The following is a 20,141-nucleotide window of genomic DNA, read 5'->3' as shown; positions in this document are numbered from 1 at the left end:
ATACTGTGTAGCTGTTAATCCCAAATTTTCAGTTCATCCTTCCCCCCTCCCCCTTTGGTAACCATGTTTATTTTCTATGTCTGTGAGTCTGTTTCTGTTTTGTGAATAAGTTCATTTGTATCGTTTTTAAAAATGCTTTTTATTTTTATTTTTTAAATATTTTTCTTTAATTTTTTGGCTGCACCACGTGGCACGCAGGATTTTAATTCCCCGACCAGGGATTGAACCCATGCCCCCTGCAGTGGAAGCGCAGAGTCCTAACCACTGGACCACTAGGGAATTCCCCATTTGTATCATTTTTAAGATTCCACCTATGTGATATCATACGACATTTGTCTTTCTCAGTGTGACTTACTTCACTTAGTATGATAATCTATAAGTCCATCCATGTAGCTCCAAAAGGCATTATTTGATTCTTCTTTCTGGCTGAGTATTACCCAGTTTTGTGTGTGTTTGTGTGTGTATACACCACATCTTTATCCATTCAACTGTTGATGGACATTTAGGTTGCTTGCATGTCTTGGCTATTGTAAATAGTGCCGCTGTGAACATTGGGATGCATGTATCTTTTCAAATTAGAGTTTTCTCTGGCTATATGCCCAGTAGTGGGATTGTTAGATCATATGGTAGTTCTATTTTTAATTTTTTAAGGAACCTGCTTACTATTCTCAATAGTGGCTGCCCCGATTTATATTCCCACGAACAGCATAGGAAGGTTCCCTTTTCTCCACACCCTCTCCAGCATTTATTGTTTGTAGACTTCTTTTTTCTTTTCTTTTTAAAATAAATTTATTTATTTATTATTTATTTTTGGCTGCATTGCGTGTTTGTTGCTGCGCATGGGCTTTCTCTAGTTGTGGCGAACCGGGAGCTACTCTTCGTTGTGGTGTGTGGGCTTCTCATTGCAGTGGCTTCTCTTCACAGGCTCTAGGTACACGGGCTTCAGTATTTGCAGCAGGCGGGCTCAGTACTTGTGGCTCGCGGGCTCTGGAGCACAGACAGGCTCAGTAATTGTGGCACATGGGCTTAGTTGCTCCGTGGCATGTAGGATCTTCCCGGACCAGGGATTGAACCCGTGTCCCCTGCGTTGGCAGGCTGATTCTTAACCACCGCGCCACCAGGGAAGTCCCTCTCTGTAGACTTTTTGATGATGGCCATTCAGACTGGTGTGAGGTGATAGCCCATTTTAGTTTTGATTTGCATTTCTCGAATAATTTGTGATGTTGAGCATCTTTTCATATGCCTGTTGGCCATGTGTATGTTTTCAAAGAAATATCTATTGAGATTCTCTACCCATTTTTTGATTGGGTTGTTTGAGCTGCATAAGCTGTTTTATATTCTGGAAATTAATCCCTTGGTTGAGTCACATTGTTTGCAAATATTTTCTCCCATTCCATAGGTTGTCTTTTCATTTTGTTTATGGTTTCCTTTGCTGTGCAGAAGCTTTTAAGTTTAATTAGGTCCCATTTGTTTATTTTTGCCTTTGTTTCCATTACTCTAGGAGATGGATCCAAAAAAATATTGTTGTGATTTAAGTCAAAGAGTGTTCTGCCTATGTTTTCCTTTAGGCATTGTATAGCATCCGGTGTTACATTTAGGTCTTTAATCCATTTTGAGTTTATTTTTGTATGTGGTGTTATACAATGTTCTAATTTCATTCTTTTACATGTAGCTATCCAGTTTTCCCAGCACCACTTATTGAAGAGACTGTCTTTTCTCCATTGTATATTCTTGCCTCCTTTGTCATAGATTAATTGACCATAAGTGCGTGAGTTTATTTCTGGGCTTTCTGTCCTGTTCCATTGATCTGTGTGTCTGTTTTTGTGTCAGTACCATACTGTTTTGATTATTGTAGCATTGTAGTATAATCTGAAGCCAGGAAGCGTGATTCTTCCAGCTCCATTCTTCTTTCTCAAGATTGTTTTGGCTATTTAGGGTCTTTTGTGTTTCCATGCAAATAAAGTTTTTTGTTTCAGTTCTGTGAAAAATGTCATTGGTAATTTGATAGGGATTGCATTGAAACTGTAGATTGCCTTGTATGGTCATTTTGACAATATTGATTTTTCCAATCTAGGAACATGGTATATCTTTCCATCTGCTTGTGTCATCTTCAGTTTCTTTCATTACCATCTTACAATTTTCAGAGTACGGGTCTTTTGCCTCTTTAGGTAGGTTTATTCTTAGGTATTTTACTGTTTTTGATGCGATACTAAATAGGGTTGTTCCCTTAATTTCTCTTTCTGATCTTTTGTTGTTAATATATAGAAATGCAACAGATTTCTGTATATTAATTTTGTATTCTGCAACTTTACCAAAGTCATTGATTAACTCTGATAGTTTTCTGGTAGTGTCTTTAGGATTTCTTATGTATAGTATTATGTCATCGGCAAACAGTGACAGTTTTACTTCTTCCTTTCCAGTTTGGATTCCTTTTATTTCTTTTACTTCTCTGATTGCTGTGTCTAGGACTTCCAAAACTATGTTGCAGAAAAGTGGTGAGAGTGGGTATCCTTGTCTCGTTCCTGATCTTAGAGGGAATGCTTTCAGCTTTTCACCATTGAGTATGATGTTAGCTATGGGTCTGTCATATATGGCCTTTGTTATGTTGAGATATATTACCTCTATGCCCACTTTCTGGAGGGTTTTTATCAGAAATGGATGTTGAATTTAATCAAAAGCTTTTTCTTCATCTGTTGTGATCATATGGTCTTTGTCCTTCAGTTTGTTATTGTGTATCACGTTGATTGATTTGCAGATATTGAAAAATCCTTGTGTTTCTGGGATAAATCCCACTTGATCATGGCGTATGATCCTTTTAATGTACTGTTGGATTTGGTTTGCTAGTATTTTGTTGAGGATTTTTACATCTATGTTCATCAGTTATGTTGGCCTAATTTTTTTTTTTAATTTATTTATTTTATTTTTGGCTGTGTTGGGTCCCTGTTACTGTGCGCAGGCCTTCTCTAGTTGCGGCAAACGGGGGGCTACTCTTCGTTGCAGTGTGCAGGCTTCTCATTGCAGTGGCTTCTCTTGTTGAAGGGCATGGGCTCTAGGCTCGTGGGCTTGGTGGTTGTGGCTTGCGGGCTTAGTTGCTCCGTGGCATGTGGGATCTTCCCAGACCAGGGCTCAAACCCATGTCACCTTCATTGGCAGGCAGATTCTTAACCACTGCGCCACCAGGGAAGCCCGGACTAATATTTCCTATTGTACATTTTAAAAGTCAGATCTTAAATTTACCATTGGAGTTGGTGGTATATCACTATTTTGTCCATTTAATGTTTTCTGCTGAAACAGTTTGGTGTATATTTTGTAAATCTTGTTTTTCATAGACTGTTTACTTAAAGAAAATTTTCTAAAAAAAATTAGAAAAATTTCTTTGTACCTCAGTTTGTTTCAGAAGTATTTAAGGAGGTTATCAAATTAGAAGTTGTGGGCTTCCCTGGTGGCGCAGTGGTTGAGAGTCCGCCCGTGTTCGTGCCCCGGTCCGGGAAGATCCCACATGCCGCGGAGCGGCTGGGCCCGTGAGCCATGGCCGCTGAGCCTGCGTGTCCGGAGCCTGTGCTCCACAGTGGGAGAGGCCACAACAGTGAGAGGTCCGCATACTGCAAAAAAAAAAAAAAAAATTAGGAGTTGTTTATAACTTTGAGTTTATTAAGCTTAGAATTCAGACATGAGTAATTTTGTCAGAACTTTGATTTTTCTCATGTGTAACTTGTATCATTTTTTAGGCAAAATGTTTCATGGATTTCAAAGCTGGAGGCACCTTGTGTCACATTCTTGGGGCTGCTTACAAATATAAAAATGAACAGGGATGGTAAGTTTTTGTATTTATTTGCATGTTTTGCTGTGATATTGAAGTTTTTCAATGTTAAACCTGTTCCTCCTTTGTATGGTGTTAGAGAATTCTATAAGCACGTTATGATTAATATCCAAAGTATGTTGTCTTTTATCCAAAGTATGTTGTCTTTTATCCAAAGTATGTTGTCTTTTATCTAGAGCCCTAATTTACTTTTTGCCTACATCCAAGAAAAATATCAAACGAATGTTGCAGTTATTATGCAAGTTATTTTTCATATATGGTTGTATGTGGATAATAGATGGATGTGCATTATTAGCAAATTGGAAGGTAGGTTCACTGTGAAATACATAAATGTGTATTATAATGTGCTGAAAGACATTATATATTGTTTTATTGATTAAACGAGCATGAGAGTTTGTTGTTATCAGAGGGTAGCCTTCTGTTTTTCAGTTCTGTTTTCAACTCTGCTGTTGCAGCTCTTGCCAGAGTATTCTCTGATCTAGGATTGACAGCATGTCTGGGTACTCATATATGGTTTGTACCCTCGCTCTTGTTTCCCAGTTGGAACCCTTTACTGGTTTTCTTGTTCAGCTTGTATCTCTTCCAAGTCCGACCTGGACTCTTGAGGACAGAGTGTCAAAGTGAAATGTCTTTTCCTAAGTCATTGTGTAACTCGCTTTGTGTGCCAGTACAGTGAAATATTTTTATCTGAAAAGATTTAAGGTGGTTTAGAAAGATATGTAAAATAAATCGTCTTTAAATTAAAAATGGGGCCAAAAAAGAAGTAAAGGATAGAGTTAAAGACTTTAAGAGGAATGAGGAGTAAAAGTTTTCTTCTCGGATTGTACCAGAATTATCCTCTTTCCAGTATAATTATAAACCAATTGCAGTACACAGCTTCCCCCATCTCCTATGACTTACACACTTGCAGTGAGTGGATCACTTATGTTCCAACAGTGCATGTTTTAGTAACTGCCCACCCATTTGGACATCTGAACAGTGGGCTATCATCTTGATACTGCTTCTGACTTGCCCCACGCCCAACATACAGTTCTGAACCTTTGTTCTCCAGTTGAACCTCACAGTGTAGCTCCAAAGTTTGTTGGTTTCCTCATTATGGCCATTCTCTTTTCTTGTTGTTTCTTTTTGTTTCTGCTTTCTTTCTTACTTCCTGCTCCCTTTTACGTTCCAGTGATGTCAGGATGGAGTGTCATGTATATGAGGTTGAGTGGGAACACCTGGTAATTATTGGTATATTTGTGAATAGACTGTACAGATTAAGAGTCCAGAATTAGAGGGACTCCCCTGGTGGCACAGTGCCAGTGCAGGGGACACAGGTTCAAGCCCTGGCCCGGGAAGGTCCCACATGCCGTGGAGCAACCAAACCCATGTGCTGCAACTACTGAGCCTGCGCTCTAGAGCCCGCGAGCCACAAGTACTGAGCCCACATGCCACAGTTACTGAAGCCTGCACGCCTAGAGCCCGTACGCTGCAACAAGAGAAGCCACTGTAGTGAGAAGTCCGTGTACTGCAACGAAGAGTAGCCCCCTCTTGCCATGATGAGAGAAAGCCCCGGTGCAGGAACAAAGACCCAATGCAGCCGAAAGTAAATAAATAAAATAAATAAATTTATTAAAAAAAAAAGATTCCAGAATTAGTGTGTTTGAGTTTGATCTTTCTGGATGTTTCTAAATAGTGTTTAAAAAAAAAAAAAAGGCTTCCCTGGTGGCACAGTGGTTGAGAGTCCGCCTGCTGATGCAGGGGACACGGGTTCGTGCCCTGGTCCGGGAGGATCCCACATGCCGCGGAGCGGCTGGGCCTGTGAGCCGTGGCCGCTGAGCCTGCGCGTCCGGAGCCTGTGCTCTGCAACGGGAGAGGCCACAACAGTGAGAGGCCCGTGTACCGCAAAAAAACAAAAACAAACAAAAAAGGAACAACTTATTTGTAGTGTTTTTTTCTTTTTTAACAAATTTATTTATTTACTTATTTTTGGCTGTGTCGGGTCTTCGTTGTTGCCCGCACGCTTTTCTCTAGTTGAGGTGAGTGGGGGCTACTCTTCGTTGCGGTGTGCAGGCTTCTCATTTGGGTGGCTTCTCTTGTTGCAGAGCACGGGCTCTAGGCGCGCGGGCTTCAGTAGTTGTGGCTCACGGGCTCTAGAGTGCAGGCTCAGTAGTCGTGGCGCACCGGCTTAGTTGCTCTGTGGCATGTGGGATCTTCCCAAATCAGAGCTCGAGCCCGTGTCCACTGCATTGGCAGGTGGATTCTTAACCACTGCGTCACCAGGGAAGCTCTTATTTGTAGTTTTTCAAGTGTAGTTATATATAACTGAGGGACACCAAGAAGGATGGTTTTGACATACTGTGGAAATCCAAAAACATTTCCTGAAGGAGAGATTAAATGCAACCAGGTTCAACCCAGTAACAGAAAAGTAAATGTCAGTGCCCTCTTGTAGAGTGATTAGGACCTTGTTTATTTTCTTACAGTTCTAAACAGGTTGCTATATGCTGTAATCATAGTTAATGCCTTTCAAAGAGATTATTGAATGAAAATATTTTGTATTTTATTAGTTTTGCTTGGCAGTGGTAAACTAGGTTCAATGAACATAAAGTTTAGGATTAGTCTTTTTTAAAAAATATTTATTTATTTTGGCTGCGCTGGGTCTTAGTTGTGGCATGTGGGATCTTCGTTGTGGTATGTGGGATCTTTAGTTGTGACATGTGGACTTCTTAGTTGCAGCACGTGGCCTTCATAGTTGCGGCATGCATGTGGGATCTAGTTACCTGACCAGGGATCGAACCCAGGCCCCCTGCATTGGGAGCATGGAGTCTTACCCACTGGACCACCAGGGAAGTTCCTAGGATTTGTCTTAATATGAGAAGTAACCTTTTATTTTTCCCTATGACATTATTTGCTACTGACATTTATTTCTTACAGACAAGGTCAGACCTTTTTGTTTAAGTTAGAATGATAATACTTTACTTTCTACCTTAAGACTTGATTGTTCAACTTTTATTTCCTTCTTCAAAGTCTCCTTCAGATTAAAATATTTTGTTTTAGTTTTTTTTTTTTTGCGGTACGCGGGCCTCTCGCTGTTGTGGCCTCTCCCGTTGTGGAGCACAGGACCCGGACGCGCAGGCCCAGCGGCCATGGCTCACGGGCCTAGCCGCTCCGCGGCATGTGGGATCTTCCTGGACCGGGGCACGAACCCGTGTCCCCTGCATTGGCAGGCAGACTCTCAACCACTGTGCCACCAGGGAAGCCCTTTGTTTCAGTTTTTACCACAGAAAGTCTGTGGCAGTGGCTTTCAACTTTTAGGCATCACTTGGAGTCCTTGTTAAAAATATAAATTACTGGGCTTTATGAACATAGAGTGTCATCTACTAAGCTTGGCATGAAAACAGAATCTGCATTTTCAACAAGCACTGTAGATGATCCTAAGACCACACACTGAGAAATGTTGGTTAGTTAGGTTGTCATTTAAATGAAAATGTGGTTTAGATCTTTTAACTTGTGAAGAATTACCCATTTTGATAGCATAGTTTAAAACACTGTTTTCTGTTCGTCATCTAGCTTTTTAATTAAAAAATAATATATATATTTACACACACACACACACACACACATATATATATATAGAGAGAGAGAGAGAGAGAGAGAGAGAGCGCTCCGCGCAAGGGTTCAAACCAATTTCCTTATCCTCAAAGTCACATACCTAGTGGGATATAATTTTTTAGTCTACTTTTGTATAGTAGACCTCCCTCTTCTTCCCATATGGGACTACTTATTTCCAGTGTCTTATATCTAGGCTGTGTGCCATTCTTTTGGGATGCTGCATACTGGACCTCTTGCTGGTGATGGTCTTCAGACTTTTATAGCTTAGCCTCATTAAACAAAGCCCCTTACATTCGAGGCTAACTTTGGTCACCTCCCATACGACTGTTTGCTGTACTGTTGCTATTTGCCTTGCCCCCAGCTCAGTGCATTTTTGTTTTGCCTTTTAGAAGTTTGCTTCTGAGGCCCTTTACACCGCTTTCCCAGGTTCGCTAGGATTCATTATTGATTAGGTTTTTTTTGTTGTGGTGGTTTTTTTTTTTTTTTTTTTTGCGGTACGTGGGCCTCTCACTGCTGTGGCCTCTCCCGCTGCGGAGCACACGCTCCGGACGTGCAGGCTCAGCGGCCATGGGTCACGGGCCCAGCCGCTCCGCGGCATGTGGGATCCTCCCAGACCGGGGCACAAACCCGTGTCCCCTGCATCGGCAGGCGGACTATTGATTAGTTTTATTCAGACTTTTTTATGCATGTCTGAGGATGAGGAGAGAACATCTCTAACTCTATTAGCAAGAGGTATCGAATTTAGAGCAATACAGCTAATAAGGCCTTTTTGACAGACAGTAGGTATTGTCTTAGATTGAAAGGCTGCTGCAAGACATTGCCCAGCAGATTACCAGAGGAAAATAAAGCAGAAGACTTATTAATTAATTAATAAACCCTCAATGGAGAGCTTATATTTACAGCCTAGATGGCCCAAAGTTTTAAGTCAGAAAGAAAGAAAATGTGTTCATATGTAGTCTCTCTATATAGGTCTTAGGGTAATAATATCTCTTTCAATTTTTTTTTTCCCCCTTTTCTAGAGCCCTCCTATGAGGCCTGCCCAGTGCTAGCTTCACTCTGAAATTGTCAGGTGGAATCATAATTGTATTATTTCTTGTTATTTCAACTCAAGTTGAAATAACAAGAAACATAATACGATTGCCAAATCATCTTCAAACAGAACTGTACTAATTTATTGTCCTACCAAAATGTATCGAGAGTGTACTTTTTCCCTGGCCAATAGTTGTATTTATTTGTATTACCTCACCTTTTGATCTTGGCAGTCTGTGATAGAGTCAAAAAAAAAGGTTTTACAGTTTTAGTTTAATTTGCATTTCCCTTTTGGGCAGGTTTGAGCATCTTTCTGTATTATAAAAAGTAAAGTTTATTCGAATACCCTTGGTAATTTCAGAATAAGTCAAATAAAATCTTTGAACTAAAGGTTATACTGTATTTACCTGATTTCTTTATTTCAAGTTTTCTTAATATTCATATATGTACTTTTGCTTACCTAGCATACTGCAGATTGAGGAAAACTTCAATGTGTCATGTTATCAAATCATTGTTTGGGAAACCATTTCAGTTTATTATTATGGAAAATATAAACTATACATAAAAGAAGAGAGAATAATATAATGAGCTGCCATGTCTAATCATGCATCTTCAGCTTTATAGAATTTCATCTGTAAATACTTCTCTGTGTATTTATTTCTAAAATTAGATTTTAAAAAAGCATAATAACAGTACCATTATCATAACCAAGAAAATTATCAATAAGTTTTCAATGTTATTAAATATCTACTGTGTTCAAGTTTCCCTGATTATCTCATGAACAATTTTTTTTTTTGTTTGAATCAGTATCCAAACAAGATTCATACGTTGCAGTTGGTTCATATGACTCTTAAATCTCTGTTTAAAAATTTCTGATTTTCCTTCTCACTCTTTGTTTTCCTCAAAAATAATTATTATTATTTTTTACAAAAACAGGTTGTCTTGTAGAATTGTATTATGTCCTAGATTTTGCTGATACATCCCCAAGAAGGTCACTTACCATAGTCTTCTTAATTTCTAGTAAAGTGGTAATTAGATCTGGAGGTGTGGTCTGATTCAGTTTCATTTTTTTTAGCAACAATACTTCATAGACAGTGTTGTGTTTCTCCATCTGGAGGCATATAATGTCTGGTTGTTTCTCTTTTTGTAATGGACAGTTGATGTTCAATGCCTAGAGTCATCTTATCTTTAAAATTGTAAAACTTACCAGGTGGCAGTATTCTAATTTTGAAAAAGATTAGAATGTAGATATTCTAATGTGAAGGTATAGATCCTTACTGTTATTCACATTATTCCTTGTTAGAGACTGTTTTTCTGTCATTCCTTCTTTATTTATTAGCTGGAATACTTTTCTAAAGAGAAACTTTACTCTTCAGCAATTGGAAAGGCAGAATGAATTCTTGATTCTTTCTCTGTTAACAGATTCATTTAGTTTTTAATCTCCATTTGCAGACAAATCCACGCAGCCCTATTTTAATTTGTTTAATGGTTGCTTTCAAACTATTTCTCAGATTTCTAATAGAGATAATTCTCTTCAGCTCCAGTATCTGAATCATTTGTTAAGGAAGCAGTTTCTCTGTGAATAATAAGTAAACTCTTTAAGTAAGCAGTTCTGTAAGTGATGCATTCCTGGATCTAGTCCTGTATTATCAGAAGCCCATGAAAGAGCGACCCCTTCTTTAGAAAGGGGAGACACTTAAATGTCTCTACTTTTATTGTGCTGAAAGAACCAATGGAAGGCTGTCAGCTGTAATAGCGTTGTCCTGGTTAGTTGATTGCTAATCTGTTGTCTTGCCAGTTAATGCAGATTGCTTGGAATTTCTGACCTACCCCTTCCTCAAAAGAGGTTAGGGAAGGAGGATACTCAAAAACATAAAAAAAAAAAAAGGGGGGGAGGTGAGATTTAAGGAAAAGTTCTGTGTACCAAGGATAAATCAAGATACAGTTATCAGGCTTCCCTGGTGGCACAGTGGTTGAGAGTCCGCCTGCTGATGCAGGGGACACGGGTTCGTGCCCCGGTCCGGGAAGATCCCACATACCGTGCAGCGGCTGGGCCCGTGAGCCATGGCTGCTGAGCCTGTGCATCCGGAGCTTGTGCTCCGCAACGGGAGAGGCCACAACAGTGAGAGGCCCGCGTATCGCAAAAAAAAAAAAAAAAAAAGAAGATAGTTATCTGGGATGGAGGTCCCTCTTATCTATAAATGTTATTTTAAAATCTAACTAGTTCTATTCTGAATTACCTATATCTGTGCTTTAGTGGACACTTTGCTTAATTTCTTAATTGGCATTACTTTAGGAAATGTTTCAGTCTTAGCACAGTAATGAAAAAGTCATAATAAATAAATATTAGACCATGGTCAGAATAAAGCCACACATTCCATTATCCACAGGGCTGTATAGGTCAGAAAACCTGGTCCTTGTCCTCAAGGCATCTAATGCAATGTCTTACCAGCAAAATGACTGGGTGCTGTAACAGCAGGTGCACATGATGTATTAGTAACATGAAGGAAGACAGCAATAGCTTCATAGAGGAAGAGACTCGAGGATTGATTCTGGAAGTGATAGTATCAAGCCCTTGAGTGGGTGGTGACATTCTAGAAAGGCTGCAGAGTTAGAAATGTTGGAGGTGTGGGGAGCATCTGCAGGATAAAACAGGATGACCTGAGGATTAAGAGCATGAGCTCTGGACTCAAACTGCTTAATCCTAGTTAGTGCATGGTAGTAATGATTTAAAAAAAAATTATAACCATGATTAACATTTATTGATCACTTGCTAACAGATTAAGCATAAGCACTCTGCTAAGCTCTTAACATATATACTTCATGTAACCTTCACAAAAACCCTTAGGGCCCATTGTATTCATGAAGAAATTGATCCTTGTATCAGTAAATCACTCAAGACTACATGAAGATGGGATCAGAATTAGAACCCATAGCAGTTTGACTTCACAGCCAACACTCTCACTCACTAAGCTATACTCCTCTCCCTGGAATTAAAATGGAACAAAAGCAAAGTAAATGTTGAATAAAAAATAATGAGGAAAGAAGCATTCAGATTTGTAAAGATTTAACCCTATGGAAATGACTAAGAATAGGCAAAGACAACACCCCCGTGTTATGCTTGGGTACTTAGATAAAGAGACATTGGGGAAGGGTTTCAAATAAAGGTAAATAGGCGAATTTTACCACATTTGGGACAATAGTAGGCTCTAAGAGAATTACAGGCATTGTTGAATTTGAACAGATGACTTTTAAGCATATGTAAAGTAGATAGACTTTCCATATATACTTGAAGAGTGGTATAGTAGTTCACTGTCCTTGGATCTGTGGACTACTGTATGATGTAAAATATCTTAGGTTTAAGGAAAACAGGGGATACTTCTTGGAATTGGTAGATCATTTTGACTGGAGTAGATCTTAATGTCATAAAATTTAATGTTTTATGAAGGTGTTGATACTGTGATTTCTTATACTGCTGAGAATATCATACTTTTTTTTTTTTTTTTTAACGGTACGCGGGCCTCTCACCGCTGCGGCATCTCCCGCCGCGGGGCACAGACTCCGGACGCGCAGGCTCAGTGGCCATGGCTCAAGGGCCCAGCCGCTCCGCGGCACGCGGAATCCTCCCGGAACGGGGCACGAACCCGTGTCCCCTGCATCGGCAGGTGGACTCTCAACCACTGCGCCACCAGGGAAGCCCTATCATACATTTTGTAGAGTGCTATTTTAATTTCCAGATCTTTCCAACTCATTTGCATTGGATACTAAAACCAAGTTTTCACTTTTGTTTAAGGTGGGAGACAAATTACCTGATGATTTTCTTCTCTTACAGGCGGAGGTTTGATCTACAGAATCCATCCCGAATGGATCGTAATGTTGAAATGTTTATGAACATTGAAAAAACATTGGTGCAGGTAACTCAAAGTTAGATTATTAAAATTTTTTTCCGTTAGTATACTTTCATTTCTAAGATTGGCTTTATTAGATTGCCAAAAGATCAAAGGAAGAAAAGTTTTCTGAAATCTATTATATTATTTTTACGGGTTTTTGGGGATTAGAGCTACAAAGAATGACTAAAACTTGTCATTTATAGAATATTTTTTCTTAAACTTTTGGTAAAATAATCTATGATATTTTTCTTTATTAACTTCATCTAATCCATTATTTGAATCTTTCATATTTAATATAAGTATTCTCTCATCCTACTAGTCCCTTGTGTATACAGTCATTTTCTTTGTTTTGTTTTGGATTTGTTTCATGGTTGTACCATAAATATAAATCTTATTTCCCCAACTAGATTATAACGTGGAGAAGAGAACACTTAATTTTCTTCTTTTCTTTCTTAGTGTTTTTATTGATAGGTAATTTTTAGTGATCACTGAATAACCTTCCTGGGGAGAGGCAGCTGGCAATTCTGCTAGGTATTATCATTAACTTAATGCCTGAAACTTGTCTCACAGACTATTATCTTGGAGAAATAACTGAGTGGTTTTTGTTTTTTGGTGATAGTTTGGGGAGTTAATATGCATGTTTTAATCATTGCTATTTATAAGATTAGAAATGGGGGAAAAGAGCTATAATCCACAGTTTTGATATTTTAAGTAACTTAGATGATGAGCCAAAATGGGCATCCCTCCCCACGTATTCTCCCCCAACCTCCACCTCCCAGGTTAGGTGAAAATGCTACATTAGACTTAGACTGTTAAGGTAAGTTCAGGTAAATTGACTACGAGGATTAATTTATCAGGATGGTACCTTAATGAAAAAGATAATGAATTTCTCTAGGTCACGAGTCTCAGCAGTGTTTTGTGCACGTGTACCTAGCTGCAGAGAAGGGATCTGGGAATGGCATTAAGTGGCCTGCTGAACACCTAGGTTTTATATTGAAATAAGACTTGTACATTCTCTACCAAAGTACGTCTTCCTATTTTAAGCAGTATGGCTTTGAGTGCCAACTTTTGCCATTAGGGTAAATGCATAAATAATGTGACATTATTTCAAAACCAAAAGAATTTCAAGATCTGTTCTTTTATCCTCAGAGCAATTGTCTGACCAGACCCAACATCTACCTCATTCCAGACATTGATCTGAAGTTGGCTAATAAATTGAAAGATATAATCAAACGACATCAGGTAATATACACAGTCACTTCAGAAGCATTGTGTAGTGTAAAATTCTTGTGAATCTCAGCTATAATACCTTTTGATATCTGTATATATATGCATTAAGTGAAAGTTTTCTCTCTTTTGGTTCTTACAGTACCAAGTTTTCTTCTCTCTCCACTCACCTCCAGTTCTTAGCCTAGAATAGCATTTTCCCGCTAGCATTATTGAGATATAATTGACATATAACACTGTGTAAATTTAAGTTGTAGAGTGTGATGATTTGATACATGTATGTATCCTAGAGTAGCATTTAATAAAGTCATTGGTATGGATTCATCATAGTCTTACTATGAAATATGTTTATGTAGAGTTAAAGAGACCAGCATACTGTGCATCACCATAATTATAAAGTCAAACAGAGTGAGAGCTGGTGACACAGTTGTTGGTAGGAGGAGATCAAATATTACCTCAAGTAAACCTGCCTCCCCCCATTATATGTATTGTATTTATATTTGTAACTTTGAAAAACTGACTGGAAAATTCTGTTTTCCCCATAAGCTTACCTTGTCTTGGTTTACATGTACCAGTGCTATATCCTGTCATCTTCACCTCCTTTCTCTAACTTCATTTTAGGCGAAGGCCTTGCATATTTATGCATGTGTAGGTCTGTGACTACGTATGTGGCTAAACTGTAAGCAGACTTTTGTCATGGTAAAGTAGCTGAGGATACTCAGAAGATAATTCTTTGAAATATCATTTGAATGACAGTTTTACCAATTCTTAGAATTAGTTGAGAAGCCTCATGAAATATCTGTCTTTTTTCTGCTGCAAGAGAAATTGCTGGTTGAATTATGTTTTAGCATTTAGTAAAATATCTTCCAAGTTCTCAAAGCAAATATTTCTAATATTGGGTTGGCCAATAAGTTCATTCGGGTTTTTGGTAAGATGGTATGGAAAAACCCGAACGAACTTTTTGGCCAACCCAGTACTTCTTAAAATTGGAGATTTAGTACAGTCTTTTTCCTACATATAACATCTGTACCAAAGAGAAGGGTAATAGGATTGTGCCTTCAGTTCAAGCAATCTGAAGTCTACTTCCTTTTTTTTTTTTTTACTAGCATATGACTTTGAACAAATCACTTAACCTTTTCTCTTTTAGACTATCTCTTCATTGGAGTGACTGTCAAGTATAGCTTAATTACAGGTGGAATGTTAGAGGGCATAAGTGGAACAGGTTAACCAGCTGGTTGTTGATTTCAAGCTGAAATTATATACTGTTATTGCTACCAAATCATCCTGGGAAAAGTTTATGTATTTTCCTACAATTTATACTGAACATTTATTGCTGTCATATTTCTTAAGAAATCTGACTTAGTGATTACTTTTTTCTAGGGATAACCTCCAGTGAGATATAAAGATCTTCCCAGTTTCATAGAATGTTAGGGAAGAGATCCTAAAAGCTAATAATAATACCATTATTGAATACTGATGATCAGGTGTTTGCTCAAGCATTTAAAATGCATTAATAACTCCATTGATTGAGCACTTACAGTGTGCCTGTCACTGTTGTTAGCTCATTGTGTCTATTAACTTAGTCCTAACAAAATTCTTGTGAAATAGGTTTTATTGTTACCAGTCTATTTTACAGAAGACACTGAAGCACAAAAAAATTAGATACTTGCCCATGTCATGTTAAGTAGTATATGGTGGAGCTAAGGTGCAAACCGAGGCCTCTCTGATGGACTCCAGAGGCCAAAGTCCTCAACAGTGTGCTCTTCTGACTGTTGCCTCGCACATTAGATGTTGACATTCCCTTTTTAGCCTCTCCTCTGACTGTTGAAAGTGTGCTCAAACACTTCTAGTGATTAAAAATTCCTTTCCTTATTCGGTAGCTACTTCATCTTTATTTATTTATTTTCTTAATCTTTAGATAGCCCTAAATATAAGAAGCTTAGAGTTTTCCTGCAGCTGAAAATAGCATTATTATGTTTTTCTAATTGTAGTATTTAGTAAATATTCATTGTCAAAAACAAAAATTAGGTAATATGTTAATGTGCTACTTACACCTGATTTTAAGACTTCTCATCATTCTTATGGTCTCTAGAATGAGCACTTTTGTGTCTGAATAACTTCCAAGTCATGTTCTAGACTGTATGTAGTATTATAGCTGTGGCCTAGCTAGAACTTGACTTTAGCATTCTAACATTGACTTAAAACAATGGACACATACATGCTAGAGTGAAGTCAAATGTCCATCCTGTATGTATGTAGCCGTAGGTTATGTCTCATGGCTATAAACTTGCATAGATTTACTTCAAGTAATATTGATAATTTGTGATGACTTTGGAGTAACTTTCAGAATTAGTTGGAGGTATTCAAATTACTGATAAGGTTAGCCAGAGAAAGAGAGAGAGGTACAAAGAGAATTAGCTGGGGACTTCCCTGGCGGTCCAGTGGTTGAGACCTTGCCTTCTGTGCAGGGGGTATGGGTTCGATGACTGGTTCCAGGAGCTAAGATCCCACATGCCTCGTGGCCAAAAAACCAAAACATAAAAAACAGAAGCAATATTGTAAAAAATTCAATAAAGATTAAAAAAAAAAAATGGTCCACATCAAAAAAAGTCTTTAAAAAAAAAGCAACAAAGAAAATTAGCAAAGAGGTATTTATATTATTTTCCTATTCAACGATGTAAAAACTGTGTCTATGGATAATTTATTTTTGTTTTTTCTTGTTAATCACCATCTCTTTCCTTGACTAAAATAATGAAAATATTATAGTTTTAAAATACTGCTCTCAAAAAAATATAAAAAGTAGAATAATGCCTTTATAATTCTTAGGCAGTTTGCATCTGGCAAGACGTCTCATAGTTTGTTTGCCATATGTTTTATTTTTACATTACTCCTTCATTTGCTTTCCAGGGGACATTTACTGATGAGAAGTCAAAAGCTTCCCACCACATTTATCCATATCCTTCCTCACAAGAGGATGGTAAGTTAGTTTTTGGTTATGAACTGATAAACTGATACTTTACTAGATTTTAAATTATATTAGCAGAGTTTTAAATAATATAACCAGCTTTAAAAAAATAAGAGACTTTCAAATATTAAATAAATATCATAGATGATTTAAATTTATAGTTTTTTATTTTTTTGCTGAGTTAGGCTTAGCAAACTAATTCTGTGATGTCCAGTTTTCTGATCATTAGACTTATTTCTTTGTTGGTAATCATTATCTGGGTGTTAAGTCTAGGCAAGCTAACTTATGCATTATATGTTAACTATGTTTATGTTTGCCATATCTCCTGTGTTCTGAAAATTAAGAGAAATTGCAAGACAGAAGAACATCTCTTGGGAAGATTGGCTTACTGACTGTCTAAACAGGGCCCCTCAGCAATATTTTTTTAATTAATTAATTAATATTTATTTTTTATTGGTCTCAGGCAACCAGCTCTTGGTTTCATTGAATTTCTCTAATGCCTTGCTCTTTTCTATTTGATTGATTGCCACTCTGATCTTTTATTTCCTTTCTGCTGCCTACTTTGGATTGAATTGTTGTTCGTTTTTTTTTTTTAATTAATTAATTTATTTTTGGCTGTGTTGGGTCTTCGTTGCTGTACGTGGGCTTTCTCTAGTTGCGGGGAGGGGGAGCTACTCTTCGTTGAGGTGTGTGGGCTTCTCATTGCGGTGGCTACTCTTGTTGCGGAGCACAGGCTCTAGATGCGTGGGCTTCAGTAGTTGTGGCTCGTGGGCTCTAGAGCACAGGCTTAGCAGTTGTGGTGCATGGGCTTAGTTGCTCCGTGGCATGTGGGATCTTCCCGGACCAGGGTTTGAGCCCATGTCCACTGCATTGGCAGGCAGATTCCTTTTTTTTTTTTTTTTTTTTTTTTTTTCTGTATGCGGGCTTCTCACTGTTGTGGCCTCTCCCGTTGCGGAGCACAGGCTCCGGACGCGCAGGCTCAGCGGCCATGGCTCACGGGCCCAGCTGCTCCGCGGCATGTGGGATCTTCCCGGACCAGGACACGAACCCGCGTCCCCTGCATCGGCAGGCGGACTCTCAACCACTGTGCCACCAGGGAAGCCGGGCAGGCGGGTTCTTAACCACTGCGCCACTAGGGAAGCCCTCAGCAATATTTTAGTTTGGTGAATTTATAATGGTTCAGATTCTGATCTCCAACTGTGCTATCATAAAAGTTGATTTTGTCATTGGCCAGAGTTCATTAGATCTATGGAAACTGATTTGTGCTAACCGTTCTTTCAAGGGTTGGAAAGTTGGGAAACAAACTATGAATTAACTAACAAGGTTAATTAATTTAGATTGAGAAATAGATCTCTTAGGGATCAAGTCTTCTTGTAAACACCACATATCCGTGTAGGACATCTATATAAGAAGCCAAATTATATCAGATTTGAATGGCTAATTACCTGACGCTGAGTGTTTTTCCTGACCAGTGCAGTTTTGCTAGAAGTCAGTAACAAAAAGATTACGAGTTAATCCCTGATGCTTGAAAATTAAGAAATATATTGCCATATAATCCTTGGGTCAAAGAAGAAATTACAATAGAAATAGAATATCTTTGGAGCTCAATAATTATGAAGTGAATAATAAAGTGCGAGAACATTAAATTTTGTAGGATGCAGCTGAAGCTGTGCCCAGAGGGAAATTTATATCTTTAAATGCATATATTAGGAAAAAAGAAAGACTGAAAAATCAATGGTCCATAAGAAATTTATCTCAATAAATTAGAAAACAACAGCAAGTTAAACCTAAAGGAAGAAGGAAATAAATAGTAAAGATAAGTGCAAAAGTTTATGGAGTAGAAAATATACAATAGCAAGGTAATCAGCAATCTCAGAAATGGTTCTTAGAAAAAACTAATAAGGCTGTTAAAGTCGTGCTGCAAATAAACGAGAAAAAGAGAAAGAATAATGTCAGGAATGGAAAGGGGACATCACTACAGATCCAACAGATATTACAAACAGTTGTAAGAGGTTAGGTTAGTTGGTTGGTTGGTTGCTTGCTTGTGTGTTTGGTGTCAAACCTAAGAAACTATTGGCTAATCCAGTGTCATAAAGTTTTATAACTGTCTTTTCTTCTAAGAGTTGTATAGTTTTATCTGTGACATTTAAGTCTTTTCATCATCAGTTTTGATGCTGAAAGCTTGATTTTATTTGTAACAGTCATAATTTTAGCTCTATGACTATGATGCTTTTATAAAGTGTGAAACTTCACTCTGCCTTCAGTGTTTAATTGATGGTTTCTCAGATTTTATCCTGTTAGGTAATAGCAATCGGTTTCCACTAGATGGAGGTGGTGAATAGCTGTTTATGATAGCCTTCTGTTGCTGGCTGACTTTTTCACTAATAAGGCTGGTATAAAACATGTAGGTTGTGAACTTTTTGGGAAAAAAAATTGCCTTTTAACAAAAGATGTGAACTGTAATTGTTACATCTAGATACTTAATGATTCCTTATTCATGCTGGTTTTGTTTTTCTCCTTTGTTTAGTACAGCCTCGATTACTATATACTAATGCTTGCTTGGTATTGCTATCAGTAGTAGAGTTATTAGGAGATAGCATTTAAATTTTAATTTTAATATATTGGAAGTTATTTTTTAATGTAAAATGTGATTCTTCACACTATAGGATTTACCTTAGAATAACTGGCTGTCAGGTAAATGTTGGCTCTCAATGAAGCTCTCTGTTGGGCTCTGTACAGGTACTGTTTTAGATAAGTGTGCAGATGATAACAATACCAGCCACAACACATTACAAACCATGTTGTAAAACCCTTGCAAATGCGGTATACCTTTTATGAAGATTAGTTAAGTTTAAAATAAAAGGTGACATTTAAAATATTCGTAATATTTTGAGTATGGCATGCTAGAAGGGGGTACAAATTAAGCAAGAGCATAGAGGCAGTAAATTATGAAATTTGAGGAAAAGCAAATGGCAAAGTTTGGCTGTGTGTCTTAGATAGTGGGAAATAAGTGGGTAGGTGAGAGGACCTGTGTCTGGTTTAAAGAGGCTTGTTTTTATTTGGTGAATGAGGGAGAGGGTAGACAAATTTTGATGATTTTGGTGAAGAGAAGCTTGCAACTATGGCTGTAGTAGGAAAATTTTCCTGGGAGCTGATTTCTGGGATATCAGATACGTGGAGACTGGTTAGAGAACAGGACCCATTGGGAAGCTCTGAATTAAATTGCTGAGTGAGGGGGTATGTTAATCATTGGATGGGATAAATTCATATATCAGGAGAGTAAAGGAGATAGGTGGCAAACCAGGATGGTCCATATCTTAACAGTCAAGGGAAAATAAGGAAAGGAAAGCATTTCCGAACAAATGAGGTGGGCAGTGGAATTTTTCTACAAAGAAATCAAAGTGAAGCCTAAGACAGGGCGTTTGGTCAGTCAGGAAATAATTTGGGAATGAAATTTCAGTAACTTGGAAATGAGAGCAAGTTGTAGAGTTGGTGGAATATCGCTGGTTTCCCAGGATTTGTGGCAGGGAAAAGAAAGTGGAGGATGGCACCCACCAGACGGTTTGGGTTTTGTCTTTCAGTGGTGGCTTTACAGTGTATTTCTGGGCAGAGCAAAAGT

General features: G+C 38.1%; 1 protein-coding gene across 1 annotated transcript in view; it reads left to right on the top strand.

Moving 5' to 3' along the window:
• SMARCC1 (SWI/SNF related, matrix associated, actin dependent regulator of chromatin subfamily c member 1) overlaps positions 1 to 20,141 on the top strand; it is a 180,858-nt gene that overhangs the window by 25,272 nt on the left and 135,445 nt on the right. The window contains exons 3-6 of the mRNA XM_029241737.1: positions 3,729 to 3,814; positions 12,273 to 12,354; positions 13,480 to 13,572; positions 16,465 to 16,534. Coding sequence (XP_029097570.1) covers positions 3,729 to 3,814; positions 12,273 to 12,354; positions 13,480 to 13,572; positions 16,465 to 16,534 — 331 coding nt within the window. The remainder of the gene's footprint in view (positions 1 to 3,728; positions 3,815 to 12,272; positions 12,355 to 13,479; positions 13,573 to 16,464; positions 16,535 to 20,141) is intronic.

Source organism: Monodon monoceros, unplaced genomic scaffold (genome assembly GCF_005190385.1).
Source record: "Monodon monoceros isolate NGI ecotype Baffin Bay Population unplaced genomic scaffold, NGI_Narwhal_1 Super_Scaffold_3, whole genome shotgun sequence".
Classification (NCBI taxonomy): Eukaryota; Metazoa; Chordata; class Mammalia; order Artiodactyla; family Monodontidae; genus Monodon; species Monodon monoceros.
This window is presented reverse-complemented; position numbering and strand designations above follow the sequence as displayed.